This window comes from Heloderma suspectum, chromosome 1 (assembly GCF_057233095.1).
Source record: "Heloderma suspectum isolate Gila_16-S chromosome 1, 16-S_ref, whole genome shotgun sequence".
In the NCBI taxonomy this organism is placed as follows: Eukaryota; Metazoa; Chordata; class Lepidosauria; order Squamata; family Helodermatidae; genus Heloderma; species Heloderma suspectum.
Window position 1 is genome coordinate 142,732,530 of NC_139458.1, and position 15,877 is coordinate 142,748,406.

The 15,877-nt window shown below is 43.9% G+C and overlaps 1 protein-coding gene across 6 annotated transcripts in view; it reads right to left on the reverse strand.

Moving 5' to 3' along the window:
- Window positions 1–15,877, reverse strand: part of LOC146358209 (rac GTPase-activating protein 1-like) — a 28,295-nt gene that overhangs the window by 10,196 nt on the left and 2,222 nt on the right. For 5 of the 6 annotated variants that reach the window (XR_014783892.1, XM_084805448.1, XM_084805458.1 and 2 more), the window contains exons 2-7: window positions 15,565–15,767; window positions 14,309–14,445; window positions 8,133–8,205; window positions 5,116–5,157; window positions 4,671–4,748; window positions 132–267 (exon numbers count right to left, since the gene is read on the reverse strand). Coding sequence is in view for 5 of the 6 variants with exons in the window: in XM_084805448.1 (XP_084661574.1) it covers window positions 132–267; window positions 4,671–4,748; window positions 5,116–5,157; window positions 8,133–8,205; window positions 14,309–14,445; window positions 15,565–15,767 (669 nt within the window). In the remaining variant the exon portion in view is untranslated. Of the gene's footprint in view, window positions 1–131; window positions 268–4,670; window positions 4,749–5,115; window positions 5,158–6,753; window positions 6,811–8,132; window positions 8,206–14,308; window positions 14,446–15,564; window positions 15,768–15,877 lie in introns of all 6 variants that reach the window. The other variant, XM_084805438.1, reaches the window with a different exon arrangement.

A 15,877-nucleotide genomic window follows, 5' to 3' on the forward strand; every position in this document is an offset into this window, starting at 1 on the left:
TGCATAGAGTGATATTCTAGCACCACTACTAAACTTTTTGCTAACACTCCCTACCTAATCTTACCTGGTCACTTTCAACATTTGCCAGTCCCTACCAAAGAGGCAGGTCAAACCGAAGGGGCAAGGGGCACCTGAGTGTGTGGAGATGCAACGGCTCTGCTGGGATCGGCGACGTGGAACCACAGAGGTAGGTGGCAAACTCTGGGCAGGGACTCTGCTCTTCGCAAGGGCTCCAGATCTCAGCGTCACCACAAGCATCTCATTGGCCTGATAAGATTTAAAGGAGAGGAGGGAGAGGAAAAAGAGAGAGAGTGGTGAACGGCACTTCATCACACCTACGCAGATTAAGGATATAGGCCAATGGTCCTTCTCCAGAAGCCCCTGCCAAAGGAGGTGAGGTGGGTGGCTACCAAGAAGAGGGCCTTTTCTGCTGTGGCACCCCGATTGTGGAATGAGTTTCCCAGAGAGGCTCACCTGGCACCTACATTGTGCTCTTTCTGGTGCCAGGTGAAGACCTTTCTATTTTCCCAGGCATTTTAGTCCTTTAGCTCTGTTGTTTTAAATCTGTTATTGTATTTTAAATCTTTGCATTGCTGCTAGGTTTTGCTTTGGTTTGCACTTTTATACTGCAGTCTTAAGCTTTTACATTTTATACTGTATTTTATGGTGTAATTTGTGATTTTAATTGTTGTGAACTGCCCAGAGAGCTCTGGCTATTGGGTGGTATAGAAATGTAATTAAAAAATTATACACACAGACACACATGAGTATGTATACAGTCAGGACCAGAAATATTGGAACAAGGATAACTGTTTTGGCAGTTGGCCTCTGTACACCACCACATTGAAATTGAAAGGAAACACACCCAGATGGGAGTGAAGTCAGGACTTTCAGCTGTAATTCAAGGGGTTTGACAAAAGTGGGGCACTAACCATTCAGGAAGTAAAGCCAGTGGCATATCCCCCCATCATTGGTGGTGTCAGGGTGGACACTGAGCCCATAGAATCCCAGAGTAGTTCTGATTCTGAGGAAGAGCAGTCGCTCCTGGGAGAGGAACGCGCTCCTCTTTCCTAGGACCAACAGCTGATGGAGATTCCTCCCACCAGCATTCCTAGTTTAGTTAGCAGTCCAGAGAGTGACCGAGCACAGATAGCAGACTTGGTGGATGCGCAACGCAGACGCAGAGAGCAGCGCCAGATGGAGGGCGCGGAAAGGAGGCGTAGTGCCCGGTTGGCGCGCAAACAACGGCTGTGCCCAGAGGATCCAAGGGAAAAGGGGAGGAACTCTCCCTAGTCCTTAGGTTCAGGGGTCTGCCAGTAATTCCCTTTCAAACGGGGACCAACTGTTCCAACTTAGGGCATAGGTACTGTGCTGCTCAGATCTAGTTGCAAACGGTATAGTTGTTAAGTTGTAAAAGAAGAATAAAGCTTTGAAAGGAATCCCTTTGTCTGTGTCTGGACTTGGCTACTGGATTAGACTGAGAGAGGCCTCCAAGGAGCCCTTGACAGGTGGCTCATAAGTAATGGAACAAACCAACATCATTTCAAACTTTAATACTTTAATCATTTCCAGCCTTTAATACCTGGATGAAAATCCTTTGCAGTCAATGACTGCCTGAAGTCGAGAACCCATGGACATGACCAAATGCTGAGTTTCCTCCCTCGAGATGCTTTGCCAGGCCTTCACTGCAGCTGCCTTCAGCTGCTGCTTGTTTGTGGGTCTTTCTGCCTTCAGTCTTGTCTTCAGGAAGTGAAAAGCATGCTCTATTGGGTTGAGATCAGGTGACTGACTTGGCCATTGAAGAACATCTCACTTCTTTGCCTTCAGAAACTCTTGGGTAGCTTTTGCTGTATGGTTTGGGTCATTATCCATCTGCAATATGAAGTGGCGTCCTATCAGTTTGGCAGCATTTGGCTGAATCTGAGCAGAAAGTATAGCCCTATACACTTCAGAATTCATTCTGCTGCTTTTATCAGCAGTCAGGTCATCAATAAAAACCAGTGACCCAGCTCCATTGGCAGCCATACATGCCCATACCATAACATGGCCTCCACCATGTTTGACAGATGATGTGGCATGCTTTGGATCATGAGCTGTTTCTTTCCTTCCCCATACTTTTCTCTTCCCATCATTCTGGCACAAGTTAATCTTGGTTTCATCAGTCCAAAGAATCTTATTCCAGAACTGGGCAGGCTTTTTTAGGTGTTTGCTGGCAAAGGCTAATCTGGCCTGTCTGTTCTTGAGTGTTACCAGTGGTTTGCACCTTGTTGTGAAGCCTCTGTATTTACATGCATAAAGCCGTCTCTTGACTGTAGATGTTGACAATGACATGCCTACCTCCTCAAGAGCATTCTTGACCTGGCTAGATGTTGTGAAAGGGTTCCTCTTCACCATGAGCAGAATTCTGCGGTCATCCACTTTAGTTGTCTTCCATGGTCTGCCAGGCCTTTTGCTGTTGCTGAGCTTGCCAGTTAATTCCTTCTTTTTCAGGATGTTCCAAACTGTTGTGTTGGCCACTCTCAGTGTTTTTGCTACCTCTCTGATGGGTTTATTTTGTTTCCTCAGCCTGATGATGGCCTCCTTCACTCGCATGGACACCTCTTTGGACCTCATGTTGGGAGTTCCAGGGAACAGCTACCAAATGCAAATGTAACACTCAGAACCACCTCCAGGCCTTTTATCTGCTTGATTGGTTATGGGGTACCCAGGAAACAGGCCACACCTGGCCATGCAGCTGCTTGTCAGCCATTCCTTCCATTACTTATGAGCCACAAACGGGGGGGGGGGGGAATGCCACTGGCTGTCCTTCCTGAATGGTTAGCGCCACATTTTTGTCAAACTCCTTGAATTACAGCTGAAAGTCCTGACCTCGCTCCCATTTGGCTGTGTTTCCTTTCAACTTCAATGTGGTGGTGTACAGAGGCCAACTGCCAAAACAGTTATCCTTGTTCCAATATTTCTGGCCCTGACTGTATATAAGGAACCTTAAACAGATAATTTTTGATATAAGAGAAATTTCCTCTCATCTTCCCATTCTCTACCCCACCTTGGTAGAAGGTTCTCCTTTAGTTTAAGACTGCTTATGGGTTCCTGGTCGACAGCTGGCTGGCCACTGTGTGAAAAGAATGCTGGACTAGATGGACCCTTGGTCTGATCCAGCATGGCTCTTTTTACATTCTTATGAGATCTATGTCCAGTGGGTCTCTCCTACTACTGTTTTGTCTGTGTCATTGACTGTTGTCTGTACCTCTTCTATGTATTCTATAGTCTTTTCTGGATTTAGTTTTAAATGTATTTTCTTACTAACTAGGTTTTTTTTACTACTAATATTTATTTATTACACCTCTATACCACAAAAATTTAGTTTATTTACTATAAAATAGTTTATTAAGTATTTTGTTTGGAACTTACAAATAGAATAAGTTACAATGTATGTAACCTTGGCTTCAATAAATATTAACACTTTCTTGACACACACACAGCACGCTTTTGTTTGAGAGAACCTGAGCAAACTCAGCCCCTCTCCAATGGCTTGGTCTTAAGATGCACACAACCAACTTTTGGGGCAGCATCACCAATTCCTATGTGAAATACCCATATTATTTTACTCCTTTTGGCTGGGGTGGGGTGGGGGATGGTCATCAGTATTAATTGCATTTTTGAATAGCACATTTCACTACTATTTTAGGGGAGCGATTCACAAAGTATCTTAAAATGATCACAGATCGTTTGAGAACCCACCTTCACTTGGGAAGTGGAGGATGAAATTGACAGGTTCTTTGACAAGTACGGAATATGGCTCTGTTGGGCTAAATGAAGTAGTGTATAGAGAGGATAAAACTGTCAAGGATATTTACAAGAGGGGAATATACCTCTGCGGGGCTACATAGAGGACAAGTGGACTTGCGATCATGTGTACTTGTGCAAGATGGCCAATTAATTTTTTAAAAAAATTATGACTCCATTTGCACAAATTTAAAGATCCCCCCCAAACAAAAATCCAATGTATGCAAATTTCTGCCATTAAAAAAACAACAATCGGAATCTGCATATCTGATAGACTCACTACCAATCAAGTTGACACCAGCAGGGGGAAACAGAATGAAAGTCCCCAGAGTTGAACTGGAAAAATCCATCAAGATTTCACCCCCTAAATAGAATTCTCATAATCCCTAATCTTAGCCTCCCATTTCACCTCTTCAGAAAGCTCCTTTCAATATATTTCTGCCTAATCTGCCATTGACTAGACAGTGTGTCACGCAAGGGTCAAACTAGATATGACTGCAGGGAAGGGAGATTAACCGTTTCCCCCATGCTATTTTCTCCTGGAACTACACCCTCCTTGCCACCTGTTATTTGCCTTGACTAGAAAAAAAGTGGGCAGAGAAATGCAATTATTACACTACAAGTTTTGGCAACCAGAGGAGCTCCTCGGGTCCTGGGATCCAGCCGAACCATCACTTTGCACTTACTTACATTTAATTGCGCCCAATATGTCACTGCTTTATTTGAACATATCACACGTACCCACAAGTTATCACATCATATTATACCTTTGCATCAGTTCTCTGATGCAATAGGAGGGCCAGGTTTGTGATATAATCAAAGATAATCCCTTGCACCCTGGAACTTACCACTTGCACAGGTACAGGGCACTGACAGATACTTACACTGGGAGTAGGTGCCCCAGAGGGTCGTGAACGCTTGGCTGCTACCACTGGCTGAATCAGGGGTGCCAAGGAAGTGCGCTGAGGGAGAGAAAAAGGTGTGAGAGCATCATAATGGGGCCCACATGTTATTCTGGGGGGGGGCATTCTGTTCACTCCTTGCCATCCCCCCCACAAATACTGACAAGGCTTAGCAAACTATAAGGCTGGATAGACGACAAGTTTTTCAGAGACCTGAAGGGAGAAAAATGGAGCGTGTGGGTACAGGTCTATTTTTCCCTGTCCAGCTGTGGCCTCTGATCAAACAGATGTTTGTAGCAGCCACACAAGGCTAGTGGGAAGGGAAATGGGATGTCCTCATTTAAAGTTATTGCAGGATTAGTAGTTTTCTGGCATCTGGTGTCACTGGGAACTAATCAGAGGTAGAGATGCGAGTTTCAAAACTTACCCCTCTGTCTCTGCCTTTGGTGGGTTTTATCATATCCAGATCCTTGAAGAAAAGAAAAAGGAAGGGAAGCCAGAGAGATGAGTTGGGAGCATACGTAGTTCATGGGCTACTGAACAGTCAATTCCCACCATGAGTTTGTGCACATCTTCCCTCTTCTTCTCACTCTAAGTTATGCTTTGCACTGGATATGTATCATTTTAGAAAATTGTGCAGACTACAGCAGCCGGTCACCACAGAAGCAGATTAGATTAATGCCCCTTCACTAGCTCGCTATTTACAGCATTCTGGATTCAGAAGATCAAATGGCAACACACAGAGAAGCCAACTCAAGGGGCATTCCATCATTGCGGTGCTCCCCTCCATGACCATGCAGACCCCCTGCATATTCTAGAAGCAACAGGAAGCCCACATTTTAATTTAGAGTAGCCAGGAGTAAAATGAATGGGATTTAAATCAACATGCAATATTTGCTTTATTTCAGCTTTAAGCATATATGCTTAAAATTCTCTTGTTAGCCACCATCCAAATCTTAAAATGGAGCACATTAGAAATCAGAAGTATATAAGAACACAAGGAGAGCCCTGCTGAATGAGATCAAAGGCCTATCTAGTCCAGCATTCTGTTCCCAAAGTGTCCAACCAGATGCCCCACTGTAGGCTTACAAGTAGGACATGTTGATTTTTAACCTTTAAAGTCCTGAATGGCTCAGGGTCTGGCTATCTAAGGGACCGCCTGACTTATTATGAACCTGTCCAGCTAATAAGATCTGTTGGAGAGACCCTGTTGAGAGCATCACTCCCTGCAGAGGCCCATTTGTTGGGCACACGTGAAGGGGCTTTCTCCTATGTTGCTCCCAACTATGAAATGTGCTCCCTCAAGAACTACAGTTGCTTTCCACCCACTCCCACTCCCCATCTTGGCTTTTAGAAAGAGTGTGAAAACACATACCTTTAATTTAGCCTTTGAAGTTATGCAGTTTTAATGTTTTACTGTTTTTACTGTTCTTGTTTGTCTTGTGCTAACATTTTATTGTTTTAAATTGCTTTTCCCCATCTCAAACCAAATTACACAAAGAACTTTCAGAATTACCCCCATCCCATACAAAAAGCTCACTCCAGCATAGAAGAGGGTTTATTTGAACATACAAAAGTGCAGGGAGAGTACTTTCAAACCGGCCTCACTGCTCGTAATGTCACATCTTTCGTCACCCTTCTGCAGAGAAACACAACAACTCCCTCTGAAATACTACTTCTTTGTTTCAAGAAGACCTCCTTCCTTCCATGTCTGTTAGTCATCTCTGTTCTCATCAATTCTCTCAACTATACAATTCTGGGAAAAAAGCTTATATACCATAATCCAATTATTGCTGCAGGTTGCACATTTGGCACAACCTCTTTCAAGGCTGAAGTCTCAGATTCTGCTGGTGCAGAGTACAGAGAGCTCGGACCATAGCAACAGCAAGAGCCTGGCCACACCCTAAACCTGGGTCCCCAAGGTGGAGCTTGTGGGTGCCCCAGCAGCTGCAGATACCTCCCACAGTGCTTGCCAAGAGTCCCTGCCCCACCAATGAAAATTTGTTTTACCTGGTGGCCAGGTGAGCTGCAAAGCACCAGCCTCCAGCCCATCATCTTTACTTACCCCAGAGGCATTCTTAGAAACTAGTGGAAATCCCATGTTGCCATGAGGGCTAGTAGTCTAAGAACAATGGGGAAACATATTTTTATCCTGTTACCCTTTTGATTGGAACAAATTTACACTTTTAAAATAAATGTACTACAAATAAACTGTCAAAGGTGAAAACAAAAAAAGCTTCTTTTTTTAAAGATCATTTACTATTTCTTGAAGTTTGAGGTTGAAAACATGTGATATAAGATTTTTCTCTCTCTTCTCCCTCTGGTGTTTTTTCAGTTTTTCTCCTCAGCTTGTTTTCCTCCTCCTCTAACTATCAACACCTGGCTTTTCTTCAGCCCCTTTCCCAACATTCTGTGCCTGTCCTTTCATTAGCTGAGCACTCTAAGAGCTCACAGGAGTAAGCATTATTACACATGCACGCACACACACACGCGCACACACTGTCACATGTTGCATATATGCATGTAATGTATTAACCTCCCCTTTGCCTCTTCCCTCTACCTTCCCTTCCTGAGCGCCCAAAGCTTGAGCTTTGAACTTTTTCAGAGTTTCAAAATTTTCTGCATGTCTACACTGCTTGAGCTTCAGTTCAAAACAAAAATGAGCAAAATCGGTCCAGTAGATCTCAGGTAATAAGCCTTACATTACCATATTCTTATATAAGAAGATGAAGATGGTGGGTGGTCTAGCACATTGCTTTAAAGCATGCCCTGATTGCCTAGGAAAAACATTTTTTTAAACAAAGGGAACCTGCCGCTTCCACTGCTACCTAGTAAGCTGGGGTGGTTGGGGTCTGAGGCAAGAAAGGAACAAAGTCTGTGCACCCATGTGCACATGCTTATATATAAATAGGCATGTAGAATGTCTTTCTGTCTTTCTATATAGAGAGAATATGGATGGGGGGTGCATGTGTACACATGAGAGTGTGTATATGGGTGGTGACCCATGGTGAGAGAAAGAGCTTGCTCTGTGTTTGGGGTAGGGGAGGTCAGTTGGCTGGCTGAGAGGGGAAGAAAGTCTGCTTTCTGTGAGACGGATCTACTGTTGGAGCAGAAGCCTGTGCGATCAAAGGAGTGGTTGTGTGTTGGGGTTCAGAACTCACTTCTGCCTTACATTCAGGGGCAAGCTACTTTTATTTTTAGCATCACCAGTTTGCCTTATGTGAAATAGGTATTTTTTGACTGACCATGTCCAGCAGGGTAGCTATTTTATAAATGAGCATTCCCCCTCCCCCCATGGCAGCTATTTTGCGATGGTACGAAGTGTGATGGCATACTTTACTTAAAAATACAAATGCGCCCACCGGCACAAAAAGTTTGGGGACCCCTGCCCTAAGACTTCCCAGTTCTCCCATGACAAGCCTGGTCTGAAGAGATAGGACTTACCACTTCATCATCTGAACGATCAAAACTGATATCAGATATGACTGAGGTGCCAAGTTCTTCCATTGCAGAAAACCTACCAAATAAGAACAGCGAAGTGGGCTGCATAACGAATATCTGCATAGTGTCACATTTGTCTCTTCAGCCCACTTCCCCAACTTCATGCCCAGCTCAACTAATCCAAAATAGTCTCAGCTATTCTCTTCTGCAAAGTTGACGATGGGTGTTCGGAGAAAAGGGGACCGCCACTCTGAAATACCTGCATTTTGCTTTTGTTTAGGACCTTCTTTTCTAAGGATTCCATGAGGGCCAAATACTTACAACGAAAGAGGCATTTCACTTCTGATTTTCTCAGATTTTCCAAAAACAGCATATATTACCACTCTAGAGAATCTGCTCATGGACTCTTGATGACCTAATTAAGAGCCATAGCTCAAAGGTTGAGCACATGACTGGCCTGCAGAGGGTTCAATGCCAGACATCTCCAGTTAAAATAAAATAAAGTTTTATTTTTCAGTTAAAATGAACACAAAGCACATAAATAAAATAAATATGCATTACAGATGCAAAGCTGGCTTGTGGGTCTTCAAGGGAGTCCATAATCACAGATACTGTGTCTGTACAGGGTCTTGCTCTTTAGCTAAGCCCTCCTCTCCCTCTGGGCACTCAAAGGTGCTTATCAGTTCATGGCATTGAAAATCTTACTTCAACATCCATTTTTTTGTTCCTGAGTGCTCTTGATTTCATTCCCTTTGGTGAGCCACTTAAAGTACATTAGTTCTGTAATCTTTACAGCAGGTGTGGATGTTAATTGATTTGACCACTGAGGAACAACATGTTATAATAATAATAACAACAACAACAACAACAACAACAACAACAACGCTGTACTAGCATTGCCTGTAAAGAGGGAAATAAGAAATAAGCCAGGCCTGAGCAGAGAAAGTGGTGATATCAGTGGATCTGGTGGGGAGGTCTTTTTTCTAATTAGTTTTTTATTGTAAAACTTTGATAATACAAAACAAAAGAAAAAATGTAGCTACATAAACTTGAATATATCAATTTCAATGCATGCATATGAAATGCATATATGAAAATATGGCTTTCTAGGAATTATACATAAACTTCAGCAAAAGCAGACCAAATATCCAAATAAGTATCCATTTGCAGGAGGCATCTATATACCACCCATTCAAATGTTGAAAGTGTTGTAAGGTGTTCAATCCACTGCATTATAGGAGGTGAGTGTTTATCGTTGCAATGTTGTAATATCAGTCTTTTAGTTGTCAAAGGAGCATGGAGAATCCATTTGCACTGACCGTGTGCTAACTTCCAGGAAGCAGGTAGATAAATTTCAAATAATTTAACTGAAAAATTTACATCAGTAAATATTAAAGAGTGTTCCAATACAAAGTTTATCCGCATAATAACCTCCTCCCCCAAAGAAGCAATTATTGGGCATCGCCAGAACATATGGTTAAAAGCAGCATTAGCGATGTTACACCCCCAGCAATTAGCTGACTTAGACAAACCCTTACTTATTACAGAGATGTTATTCCATGTCCATTGGGCCCACAAGAGTTTTTGCTGAATAAGGCGTCACCTGAGAGCCATAGACATTCAGATACAGACGCTAAAGTCCATACAGACTGTGAAGTCCATTGATTAGGCAAAATGAGACAATCCAGTTCCCTATTCCATTCCTGCTTATAACCATATATCATATTTATTCGAAATGGCAACCCACTCCAGTATTCTTGCCAAGAAAACCCCATGGAACGTATCACAAGGCTAAAAGATATGACGCCGGAAGATGAGCCCCTCAGGTCGGAAGGTGTCCAATATGCTACTGGGGAAGAGCAGAGGGTATTTCCAAGTAGCGCCAGAAAGAGTGAAGCGGCTGGGCCAAAGCCGAAAGGACACTCAGCTGTGGATGTGTCTGGTGGTGAAAAGAAAATCCGATGCTGTAAAGAACAATATTGTTTAGGAACCTGGAATGTCAGATCAATGAATCAAGGTAAGCTGGAGGTGGTCAAACATGAGATGGCAAGATTGAACATCGACATCTTGGGAATCAGCGAACTCAAATGGACAGGCATGGGCGAATTTAATTCAGGTGACCATCATATCTACTATTGTGGGCAAGAATCCCTTAGAAGAAATGGAGTAGCACTCATAGTCAACAAAAGGGTGGGAAAAGCAGTACTGGGGTACAATCTTAAAAATGATAGAATGATCTCAGTATGAATCCAAGGCAAACCATTCAACATCACAGTAATTCAAGTCTATGCCCCAACCACTGAGGCCGAAGAAGCTGAGGTTGATCGGTTCTATGAAGACCTACAACACCTTCTAGAACTAACACCAAAAAAAGATGTCCTCTTCATCATAGGGGATTGGAATGCTAAAGTAGGAAATCAAGAAATCACCGGGATAACAGGCAGGCATGGCCTTGGTGTACAAAATGAAGCAGGACAAAAGCTAATAGAGTTTTGCCAAGAGAACATGCTGATCATAGCAAACACTCTTTTCCAACAGCACAAGAGGCGACTCTACACATGGACGTCACCAGATGGTCAATATCGAAATCAGATTGATTATGTCCTTTGCAGCCAAAGATGGAGAAGCTCCATACAGTCAGTAAAAACAAGACCTGGAGCTGACTGTGGCTCAGATCATGAGCTGCTTCTTGCAAAATTTCGTCTTAAATTGAAGAACGTCGGGAAAACCACTAAACCGTTCAGATATGACCTAAATCATATCCCTGATGAATATACAGTGGAGGTGAGGAATAGATTTCAGGGATTAGACCTGATAGACAGAGTGCCTGAGGAACTATGGACGGAGGTCCGTAACATTGTTCAGGAGGCAGCAACGAAATCCATCCCAAAGAAAAAGAAATGCAAGAAAGCCAAGTGGCTGTCTGATGAGGCTTTACAAGTAGCTCACGAAAGAAGGGAAGCGAAAAGCAAGGGAGAAAGGGGAAGATATACCCAACTGAACGCAGAGTTCCAGAGAATAGCAAGGAGAGACAAGAAGGCCTTCTTAAATGAACAATGCAAAGAAATCGAGGAAAACAACAGAATGGGAAAGACTAGAGATCTCTTCAAGAAAATTGGAGATCTCAAGGGAACGTTTTGTGCAAAGACGGGCATGATAAAGGACAAAGAAGGCAGGGACCTAACAGAAGCAGATGAGATTAAGAAGAGGTGGCAAGAATACACAGAAGAACTATACAGGAAAGATCTGAATGTCCCTGATAGCCATGATAGTGCGGTCACTGAACTTGAGCCGGACATCCTAGAGAGTGAAGTCAAGTGGGCCTTAGGAAGCATTACTAACAACAAAGCTAGCGGAGATGACAGTATTCCAGCCGAACTATTTAAAATCCTAAAAGATGATGCTGTTAAAGTGCTGCATTCAATATGTCAACAAATCTGGAACACTCAACAGTGGCCACAAGACTGGAAAAGGTCAGTTTCCATTCCAATTCCAAAGAAGGGCAACGCCAAAGAGTGTTCAAACTACCGCACAATTGCGCTCATTTCACATGCCAGCAAGGTGATGCTCAAAATCCTACAAGCTAGGCTTCAGCAGTATGCGAACCGAGAACTACCGGAAGTACAAGCTGGGTTTAGGAGAGGCAGAGGAACTAGAGATCAAATCGCCAACATTCGCTGCATCATGGAGAAAGCAAGAGAATTCCAGAAAAATGTCTATTTCTGCTTCATTGACTACGCTAAAGCCTTTGATTGTGTGGATCACAACAAACTGTGGCAAATTCTGAAAGTGATGGGAGTACCAGACCACCTTACCTGTCTCCTGAGAAACCTGTACGAGGGTCAAGAAGCAACAGTAAGAACCAGACATGGAACAACCGATTGGTTCAAAATTGGGAAAGGAGTACGACAAGGCTGCATATTGTCACCCTGCTTATTTAACTTATATGCAGAGTACATCATGAGAAATGCCGGGTTGGATGAATCAGAGGTCGGAATTAAGATTGCTGGGAGAATTATCAACAACCTCCGATATGCAGACGATACCACCCTAATGGCAGAAAGCGAAGAGGATCTAAAGAGCCTCTTGTTGAGGGTGAAAGAGGAGAGTGCAAAAGCTGGTTTGAAACTCAACATTAAAAAAACGAAGATCATGGCATCTGGCCCCATCACTTCCTGGCATATAGAAGGGGAAGAAATGGAAGCAGGGACAGATTTTACTTTCTTGGGCTCCAAGATCACCGCAGACGGTGACTGTAGCCATGAAATTAAAAGACGCTTGCTCCTGGGGAGGAAAGCTATGGCCAACCTAGACAGCATAGTAAGAAGCAGAGACATCACCTTGCCGACAAAGGTCCGTCTAATCAAAGCTATGGTTTTCCCAGTAGTAATGTATGGCTGTGAGAGCTGGACTATAAGGAAGGCTGAGCGCCGAAGAATTGATGCTTTCGAACTGTGGTGCTGGAGAAGACTCTTACGAGTCCCCTGGACTGCAAGGAGGTCAAATCAGTCCATCCTAAAGGAAATCAACCCTGAGTGCTCATTGGAAGGACAGATAATGAAGCTGAAGCTCCAATATTTTGGCCACCTAATGCGAAGAGAAAACTCCCTGGAAAAGACCCTGATGCTGGGAAAGACTGAAGGCAAAAGGAGAAGGGGACGGCAGAGGATGAGATGGCTAGATAGCATCACGGATGCAATGAATATGAACTTGAGCACGCTCCGGGAGAGAGCGCAGGACAGGAAGGCCTGGCGTGCTATGGTCCATGGGGTCACGAAGAGTCGGACACGACTGAACGACTGAACAACAACAATATTTATAAGCGTGGATTGTGGGTTGATAAAACTAAACGGCTTCGATGAGTGCTTCCAATAGTGAGGGAGACTCTGAAGCTGTAAAAGCAGCAAGGCCAAATCTAGTTTCTAACAAATATTGCAACTGCAAGTATTGCCATTCAGCTGTAGCAGGCAAATTGTATTTGGAACGCGAAGCCGAGAATGACAAAAACTCATCAGCATCCTCTAACTGATCCAAGGTAAAAAAAAATCAATTTATCTATCCAAGTCCACCACAAAAACATTTTCTTACCAATTTTTAAATCTCGGTTTCTCCATAGAGTCAATTTAGCATGAGAAAAATGGATCAAAATGTAACTGACATGACATTATACGCCACACATCTCTAACAGCCTGCAGGAGGAACCCTATCCATTTTAATGTGCCGAGAACCTAATGCCATCCATTTGGAGAGAGGATCTAGACAAGAAGATTCCAAAACTGACCAAGATGGAAAATCTGATCTAAGTGGAAAAGACCAACATTTAGTACAGGTCAACAAATAGGCCTAATGATATAAAGCAAGATCCAGAAAGGCAAATCCACCTTCTTCAATCGGAAGTTGAATCCTTTTCAAGGATATCTGTGGCGGAAAAGAACCCCACAAACACTCATGAAACAAAGCTTTAAGTTCTTGAAAATATTTGCCAGGTATAGATAAAGGAATCCCACATGGTGGGGAGGTCTTGAGGTAGCAGGGCAATTCAACATCCAGATTAGGATTTGGCAGCCAACACTTCTGCTTAGGACAGACTAGTGATGTGGGTTTTCTAGAAAAATTTGAAATGGAAAATTTCTCAGAAAATTTTCCCATGCAAATTAGGGCAATTTGTATCGGAAAAGTTTCTGATGTCAATGAGCTGGGGTGGACACTTTGTGGCTTCTCAGATGTTTTGGCCTTCAACTCCCATCAGCCCTAGTCAGCACAGCCAATTGTGAGGGATGATAGGAGTTGCAGATCAAAACATCTGGAAGTCCAGAAAATCTAGAGAGTGATCTAGTTTAGTGTGTTTATTTTACCTGTATTTAATAAAATCTAAAAAAGTACCCCATGTTAATTTTTTGTCTTAATTATTTGACCTGAAACATTTGAGGAAGAAAGTTAGATCACACTTAATGAGACTTAAAGGTTGTATTATGTAGATTCTTTGATTGGAACACTGAATCACCTGAAAAACATCAGTTACAACTTTGAACCTACCAAGCTCACCTAGTACTGTATTTGCAATTAGAATTTGATCATGGTTACTAATGAACTTATGAAATGGAAAATTTTCTGCCCCACATCACTGGGCTAGACAGCTGTCTCAGTGATATTAACCCCTTGCTCCCCTTGGCACTCACCGCTTGCTAGGCAGCAGGGTGCTGTGGCTGAAACGCGGCATGTCGAAAACAGCCAGGGCTGAGCACTGTTCCTCGTTGAGAGGGCTGATCTGTGGATCAGCCATCAGGTGGTCATAGACAAGCTGCAGCTTGCGTTCCTGAGGGGGATGAAGTGGGGGTGGGGAGGGAGACAAGAGAGAGGCTGTCAGAAGGGAGAATGCAGCAATGCCCAGAGGGAGCCTCCATGCAGCTATAACAGTGTTTAGATCTCTGCATCGCTCCTTTGAGGGAGAGGAGGGGAGAACAGGGCTGGCCCAAGACATATTGCTGCCTGAGGTGGAACAGCAAATGGTGGCCCTCAGCCACCCAAGTCAAGGTGCATAGGACACAAAGGCAGGCATGTTATTTGGGCACATGAGGCAGAAAATCCCACAAACACCTTTCCTCATCTCTAGCAGTAGAAAGACAATGTTAACAAACTGAATAGCTAACAATTTGCTGCCCTATTAAACCTCATGGTAGGGGAGTGTGTGTGTGTGTGTGTGTGTGTGTGTGTTTCGGGTGGGGGGAACCACAGTGACCCAGAGCTCTACCAGTCTAATATAACACAAGTGAATGATTCCTGCCTGGACTTTAAATCCAGGACTGCGTTAAACCCTGCATGAAGGATATTCAAGTTCTGTACCTCCAACTCAAAACGCTGCAGTCCAAATACATTTAAGCAAATTAAATGGGCTTTTCATAGGCTTGCTTTGCAGTTCAGTGTCGGAATTGCTATGTTACACCAGCTCTCAGAAATGTCTTTTGAGGTCTATATGAAACATATCATGCCACAACTACACTGGGTCAGGTAGGCAGAGATTTTATGGGGCAGCAATAGAATGTAAACCAGCCTTCCCTAAGCTGGTTGGACCACAACTCTCATCAGCCCCAGCCAGCATGGCCACGTGCCCTATGGCAGGGGCTGATGGGAATAGCAGTCTAACACATCTGGAGGGTGTCAGCTTGCGGAAGGCTGATCTAGGCCATACTGTGCCATACACTGTATTGATTGAAACAACTGTCCCTAAGTTTCATTTCAGGTAACTATAGCCAGATTGCATTCATTCCCAGGGACTGTACTGGGTCAGAACAATGACCAGCCCTGTACCCCTGAGAGCAGCAAAGACAGTACAGTTTTAAAGTTAAGCGGTTTTTCTGCCCAGCATGCATTGCTTGATGCAACACATGCCCGGCCCCGCCCCCCAGCTTTACCACCATGGCCCCCTCCCAAGCACCTGCTTTTCCAGCTCAGCTTCTGCCCAGTGCCTTTTCTTCATCTCCACCTCCACCTGGTTGCGGGCATGTTTCAGCTTCACCTCCAGCACTGAACGCTCAGACTCCGACTGGCGCAGCTGCTCCCTCGCTCCCTGCAGGTCACGGTCCAGCTGGCAGCATCGCTGGCGCATCCCCTCGAGACATCGGGCAATTTGGAGGTAGTCTAGAGCAGACAGGTTAGAAGCATTGCATCAGTATTGGAATGGAGGGCCAGGGTCCTCCATGGGCACCCAAAGAGAACTCTGCATGTGTAGAGGGCCCTTTGTAAGGAAG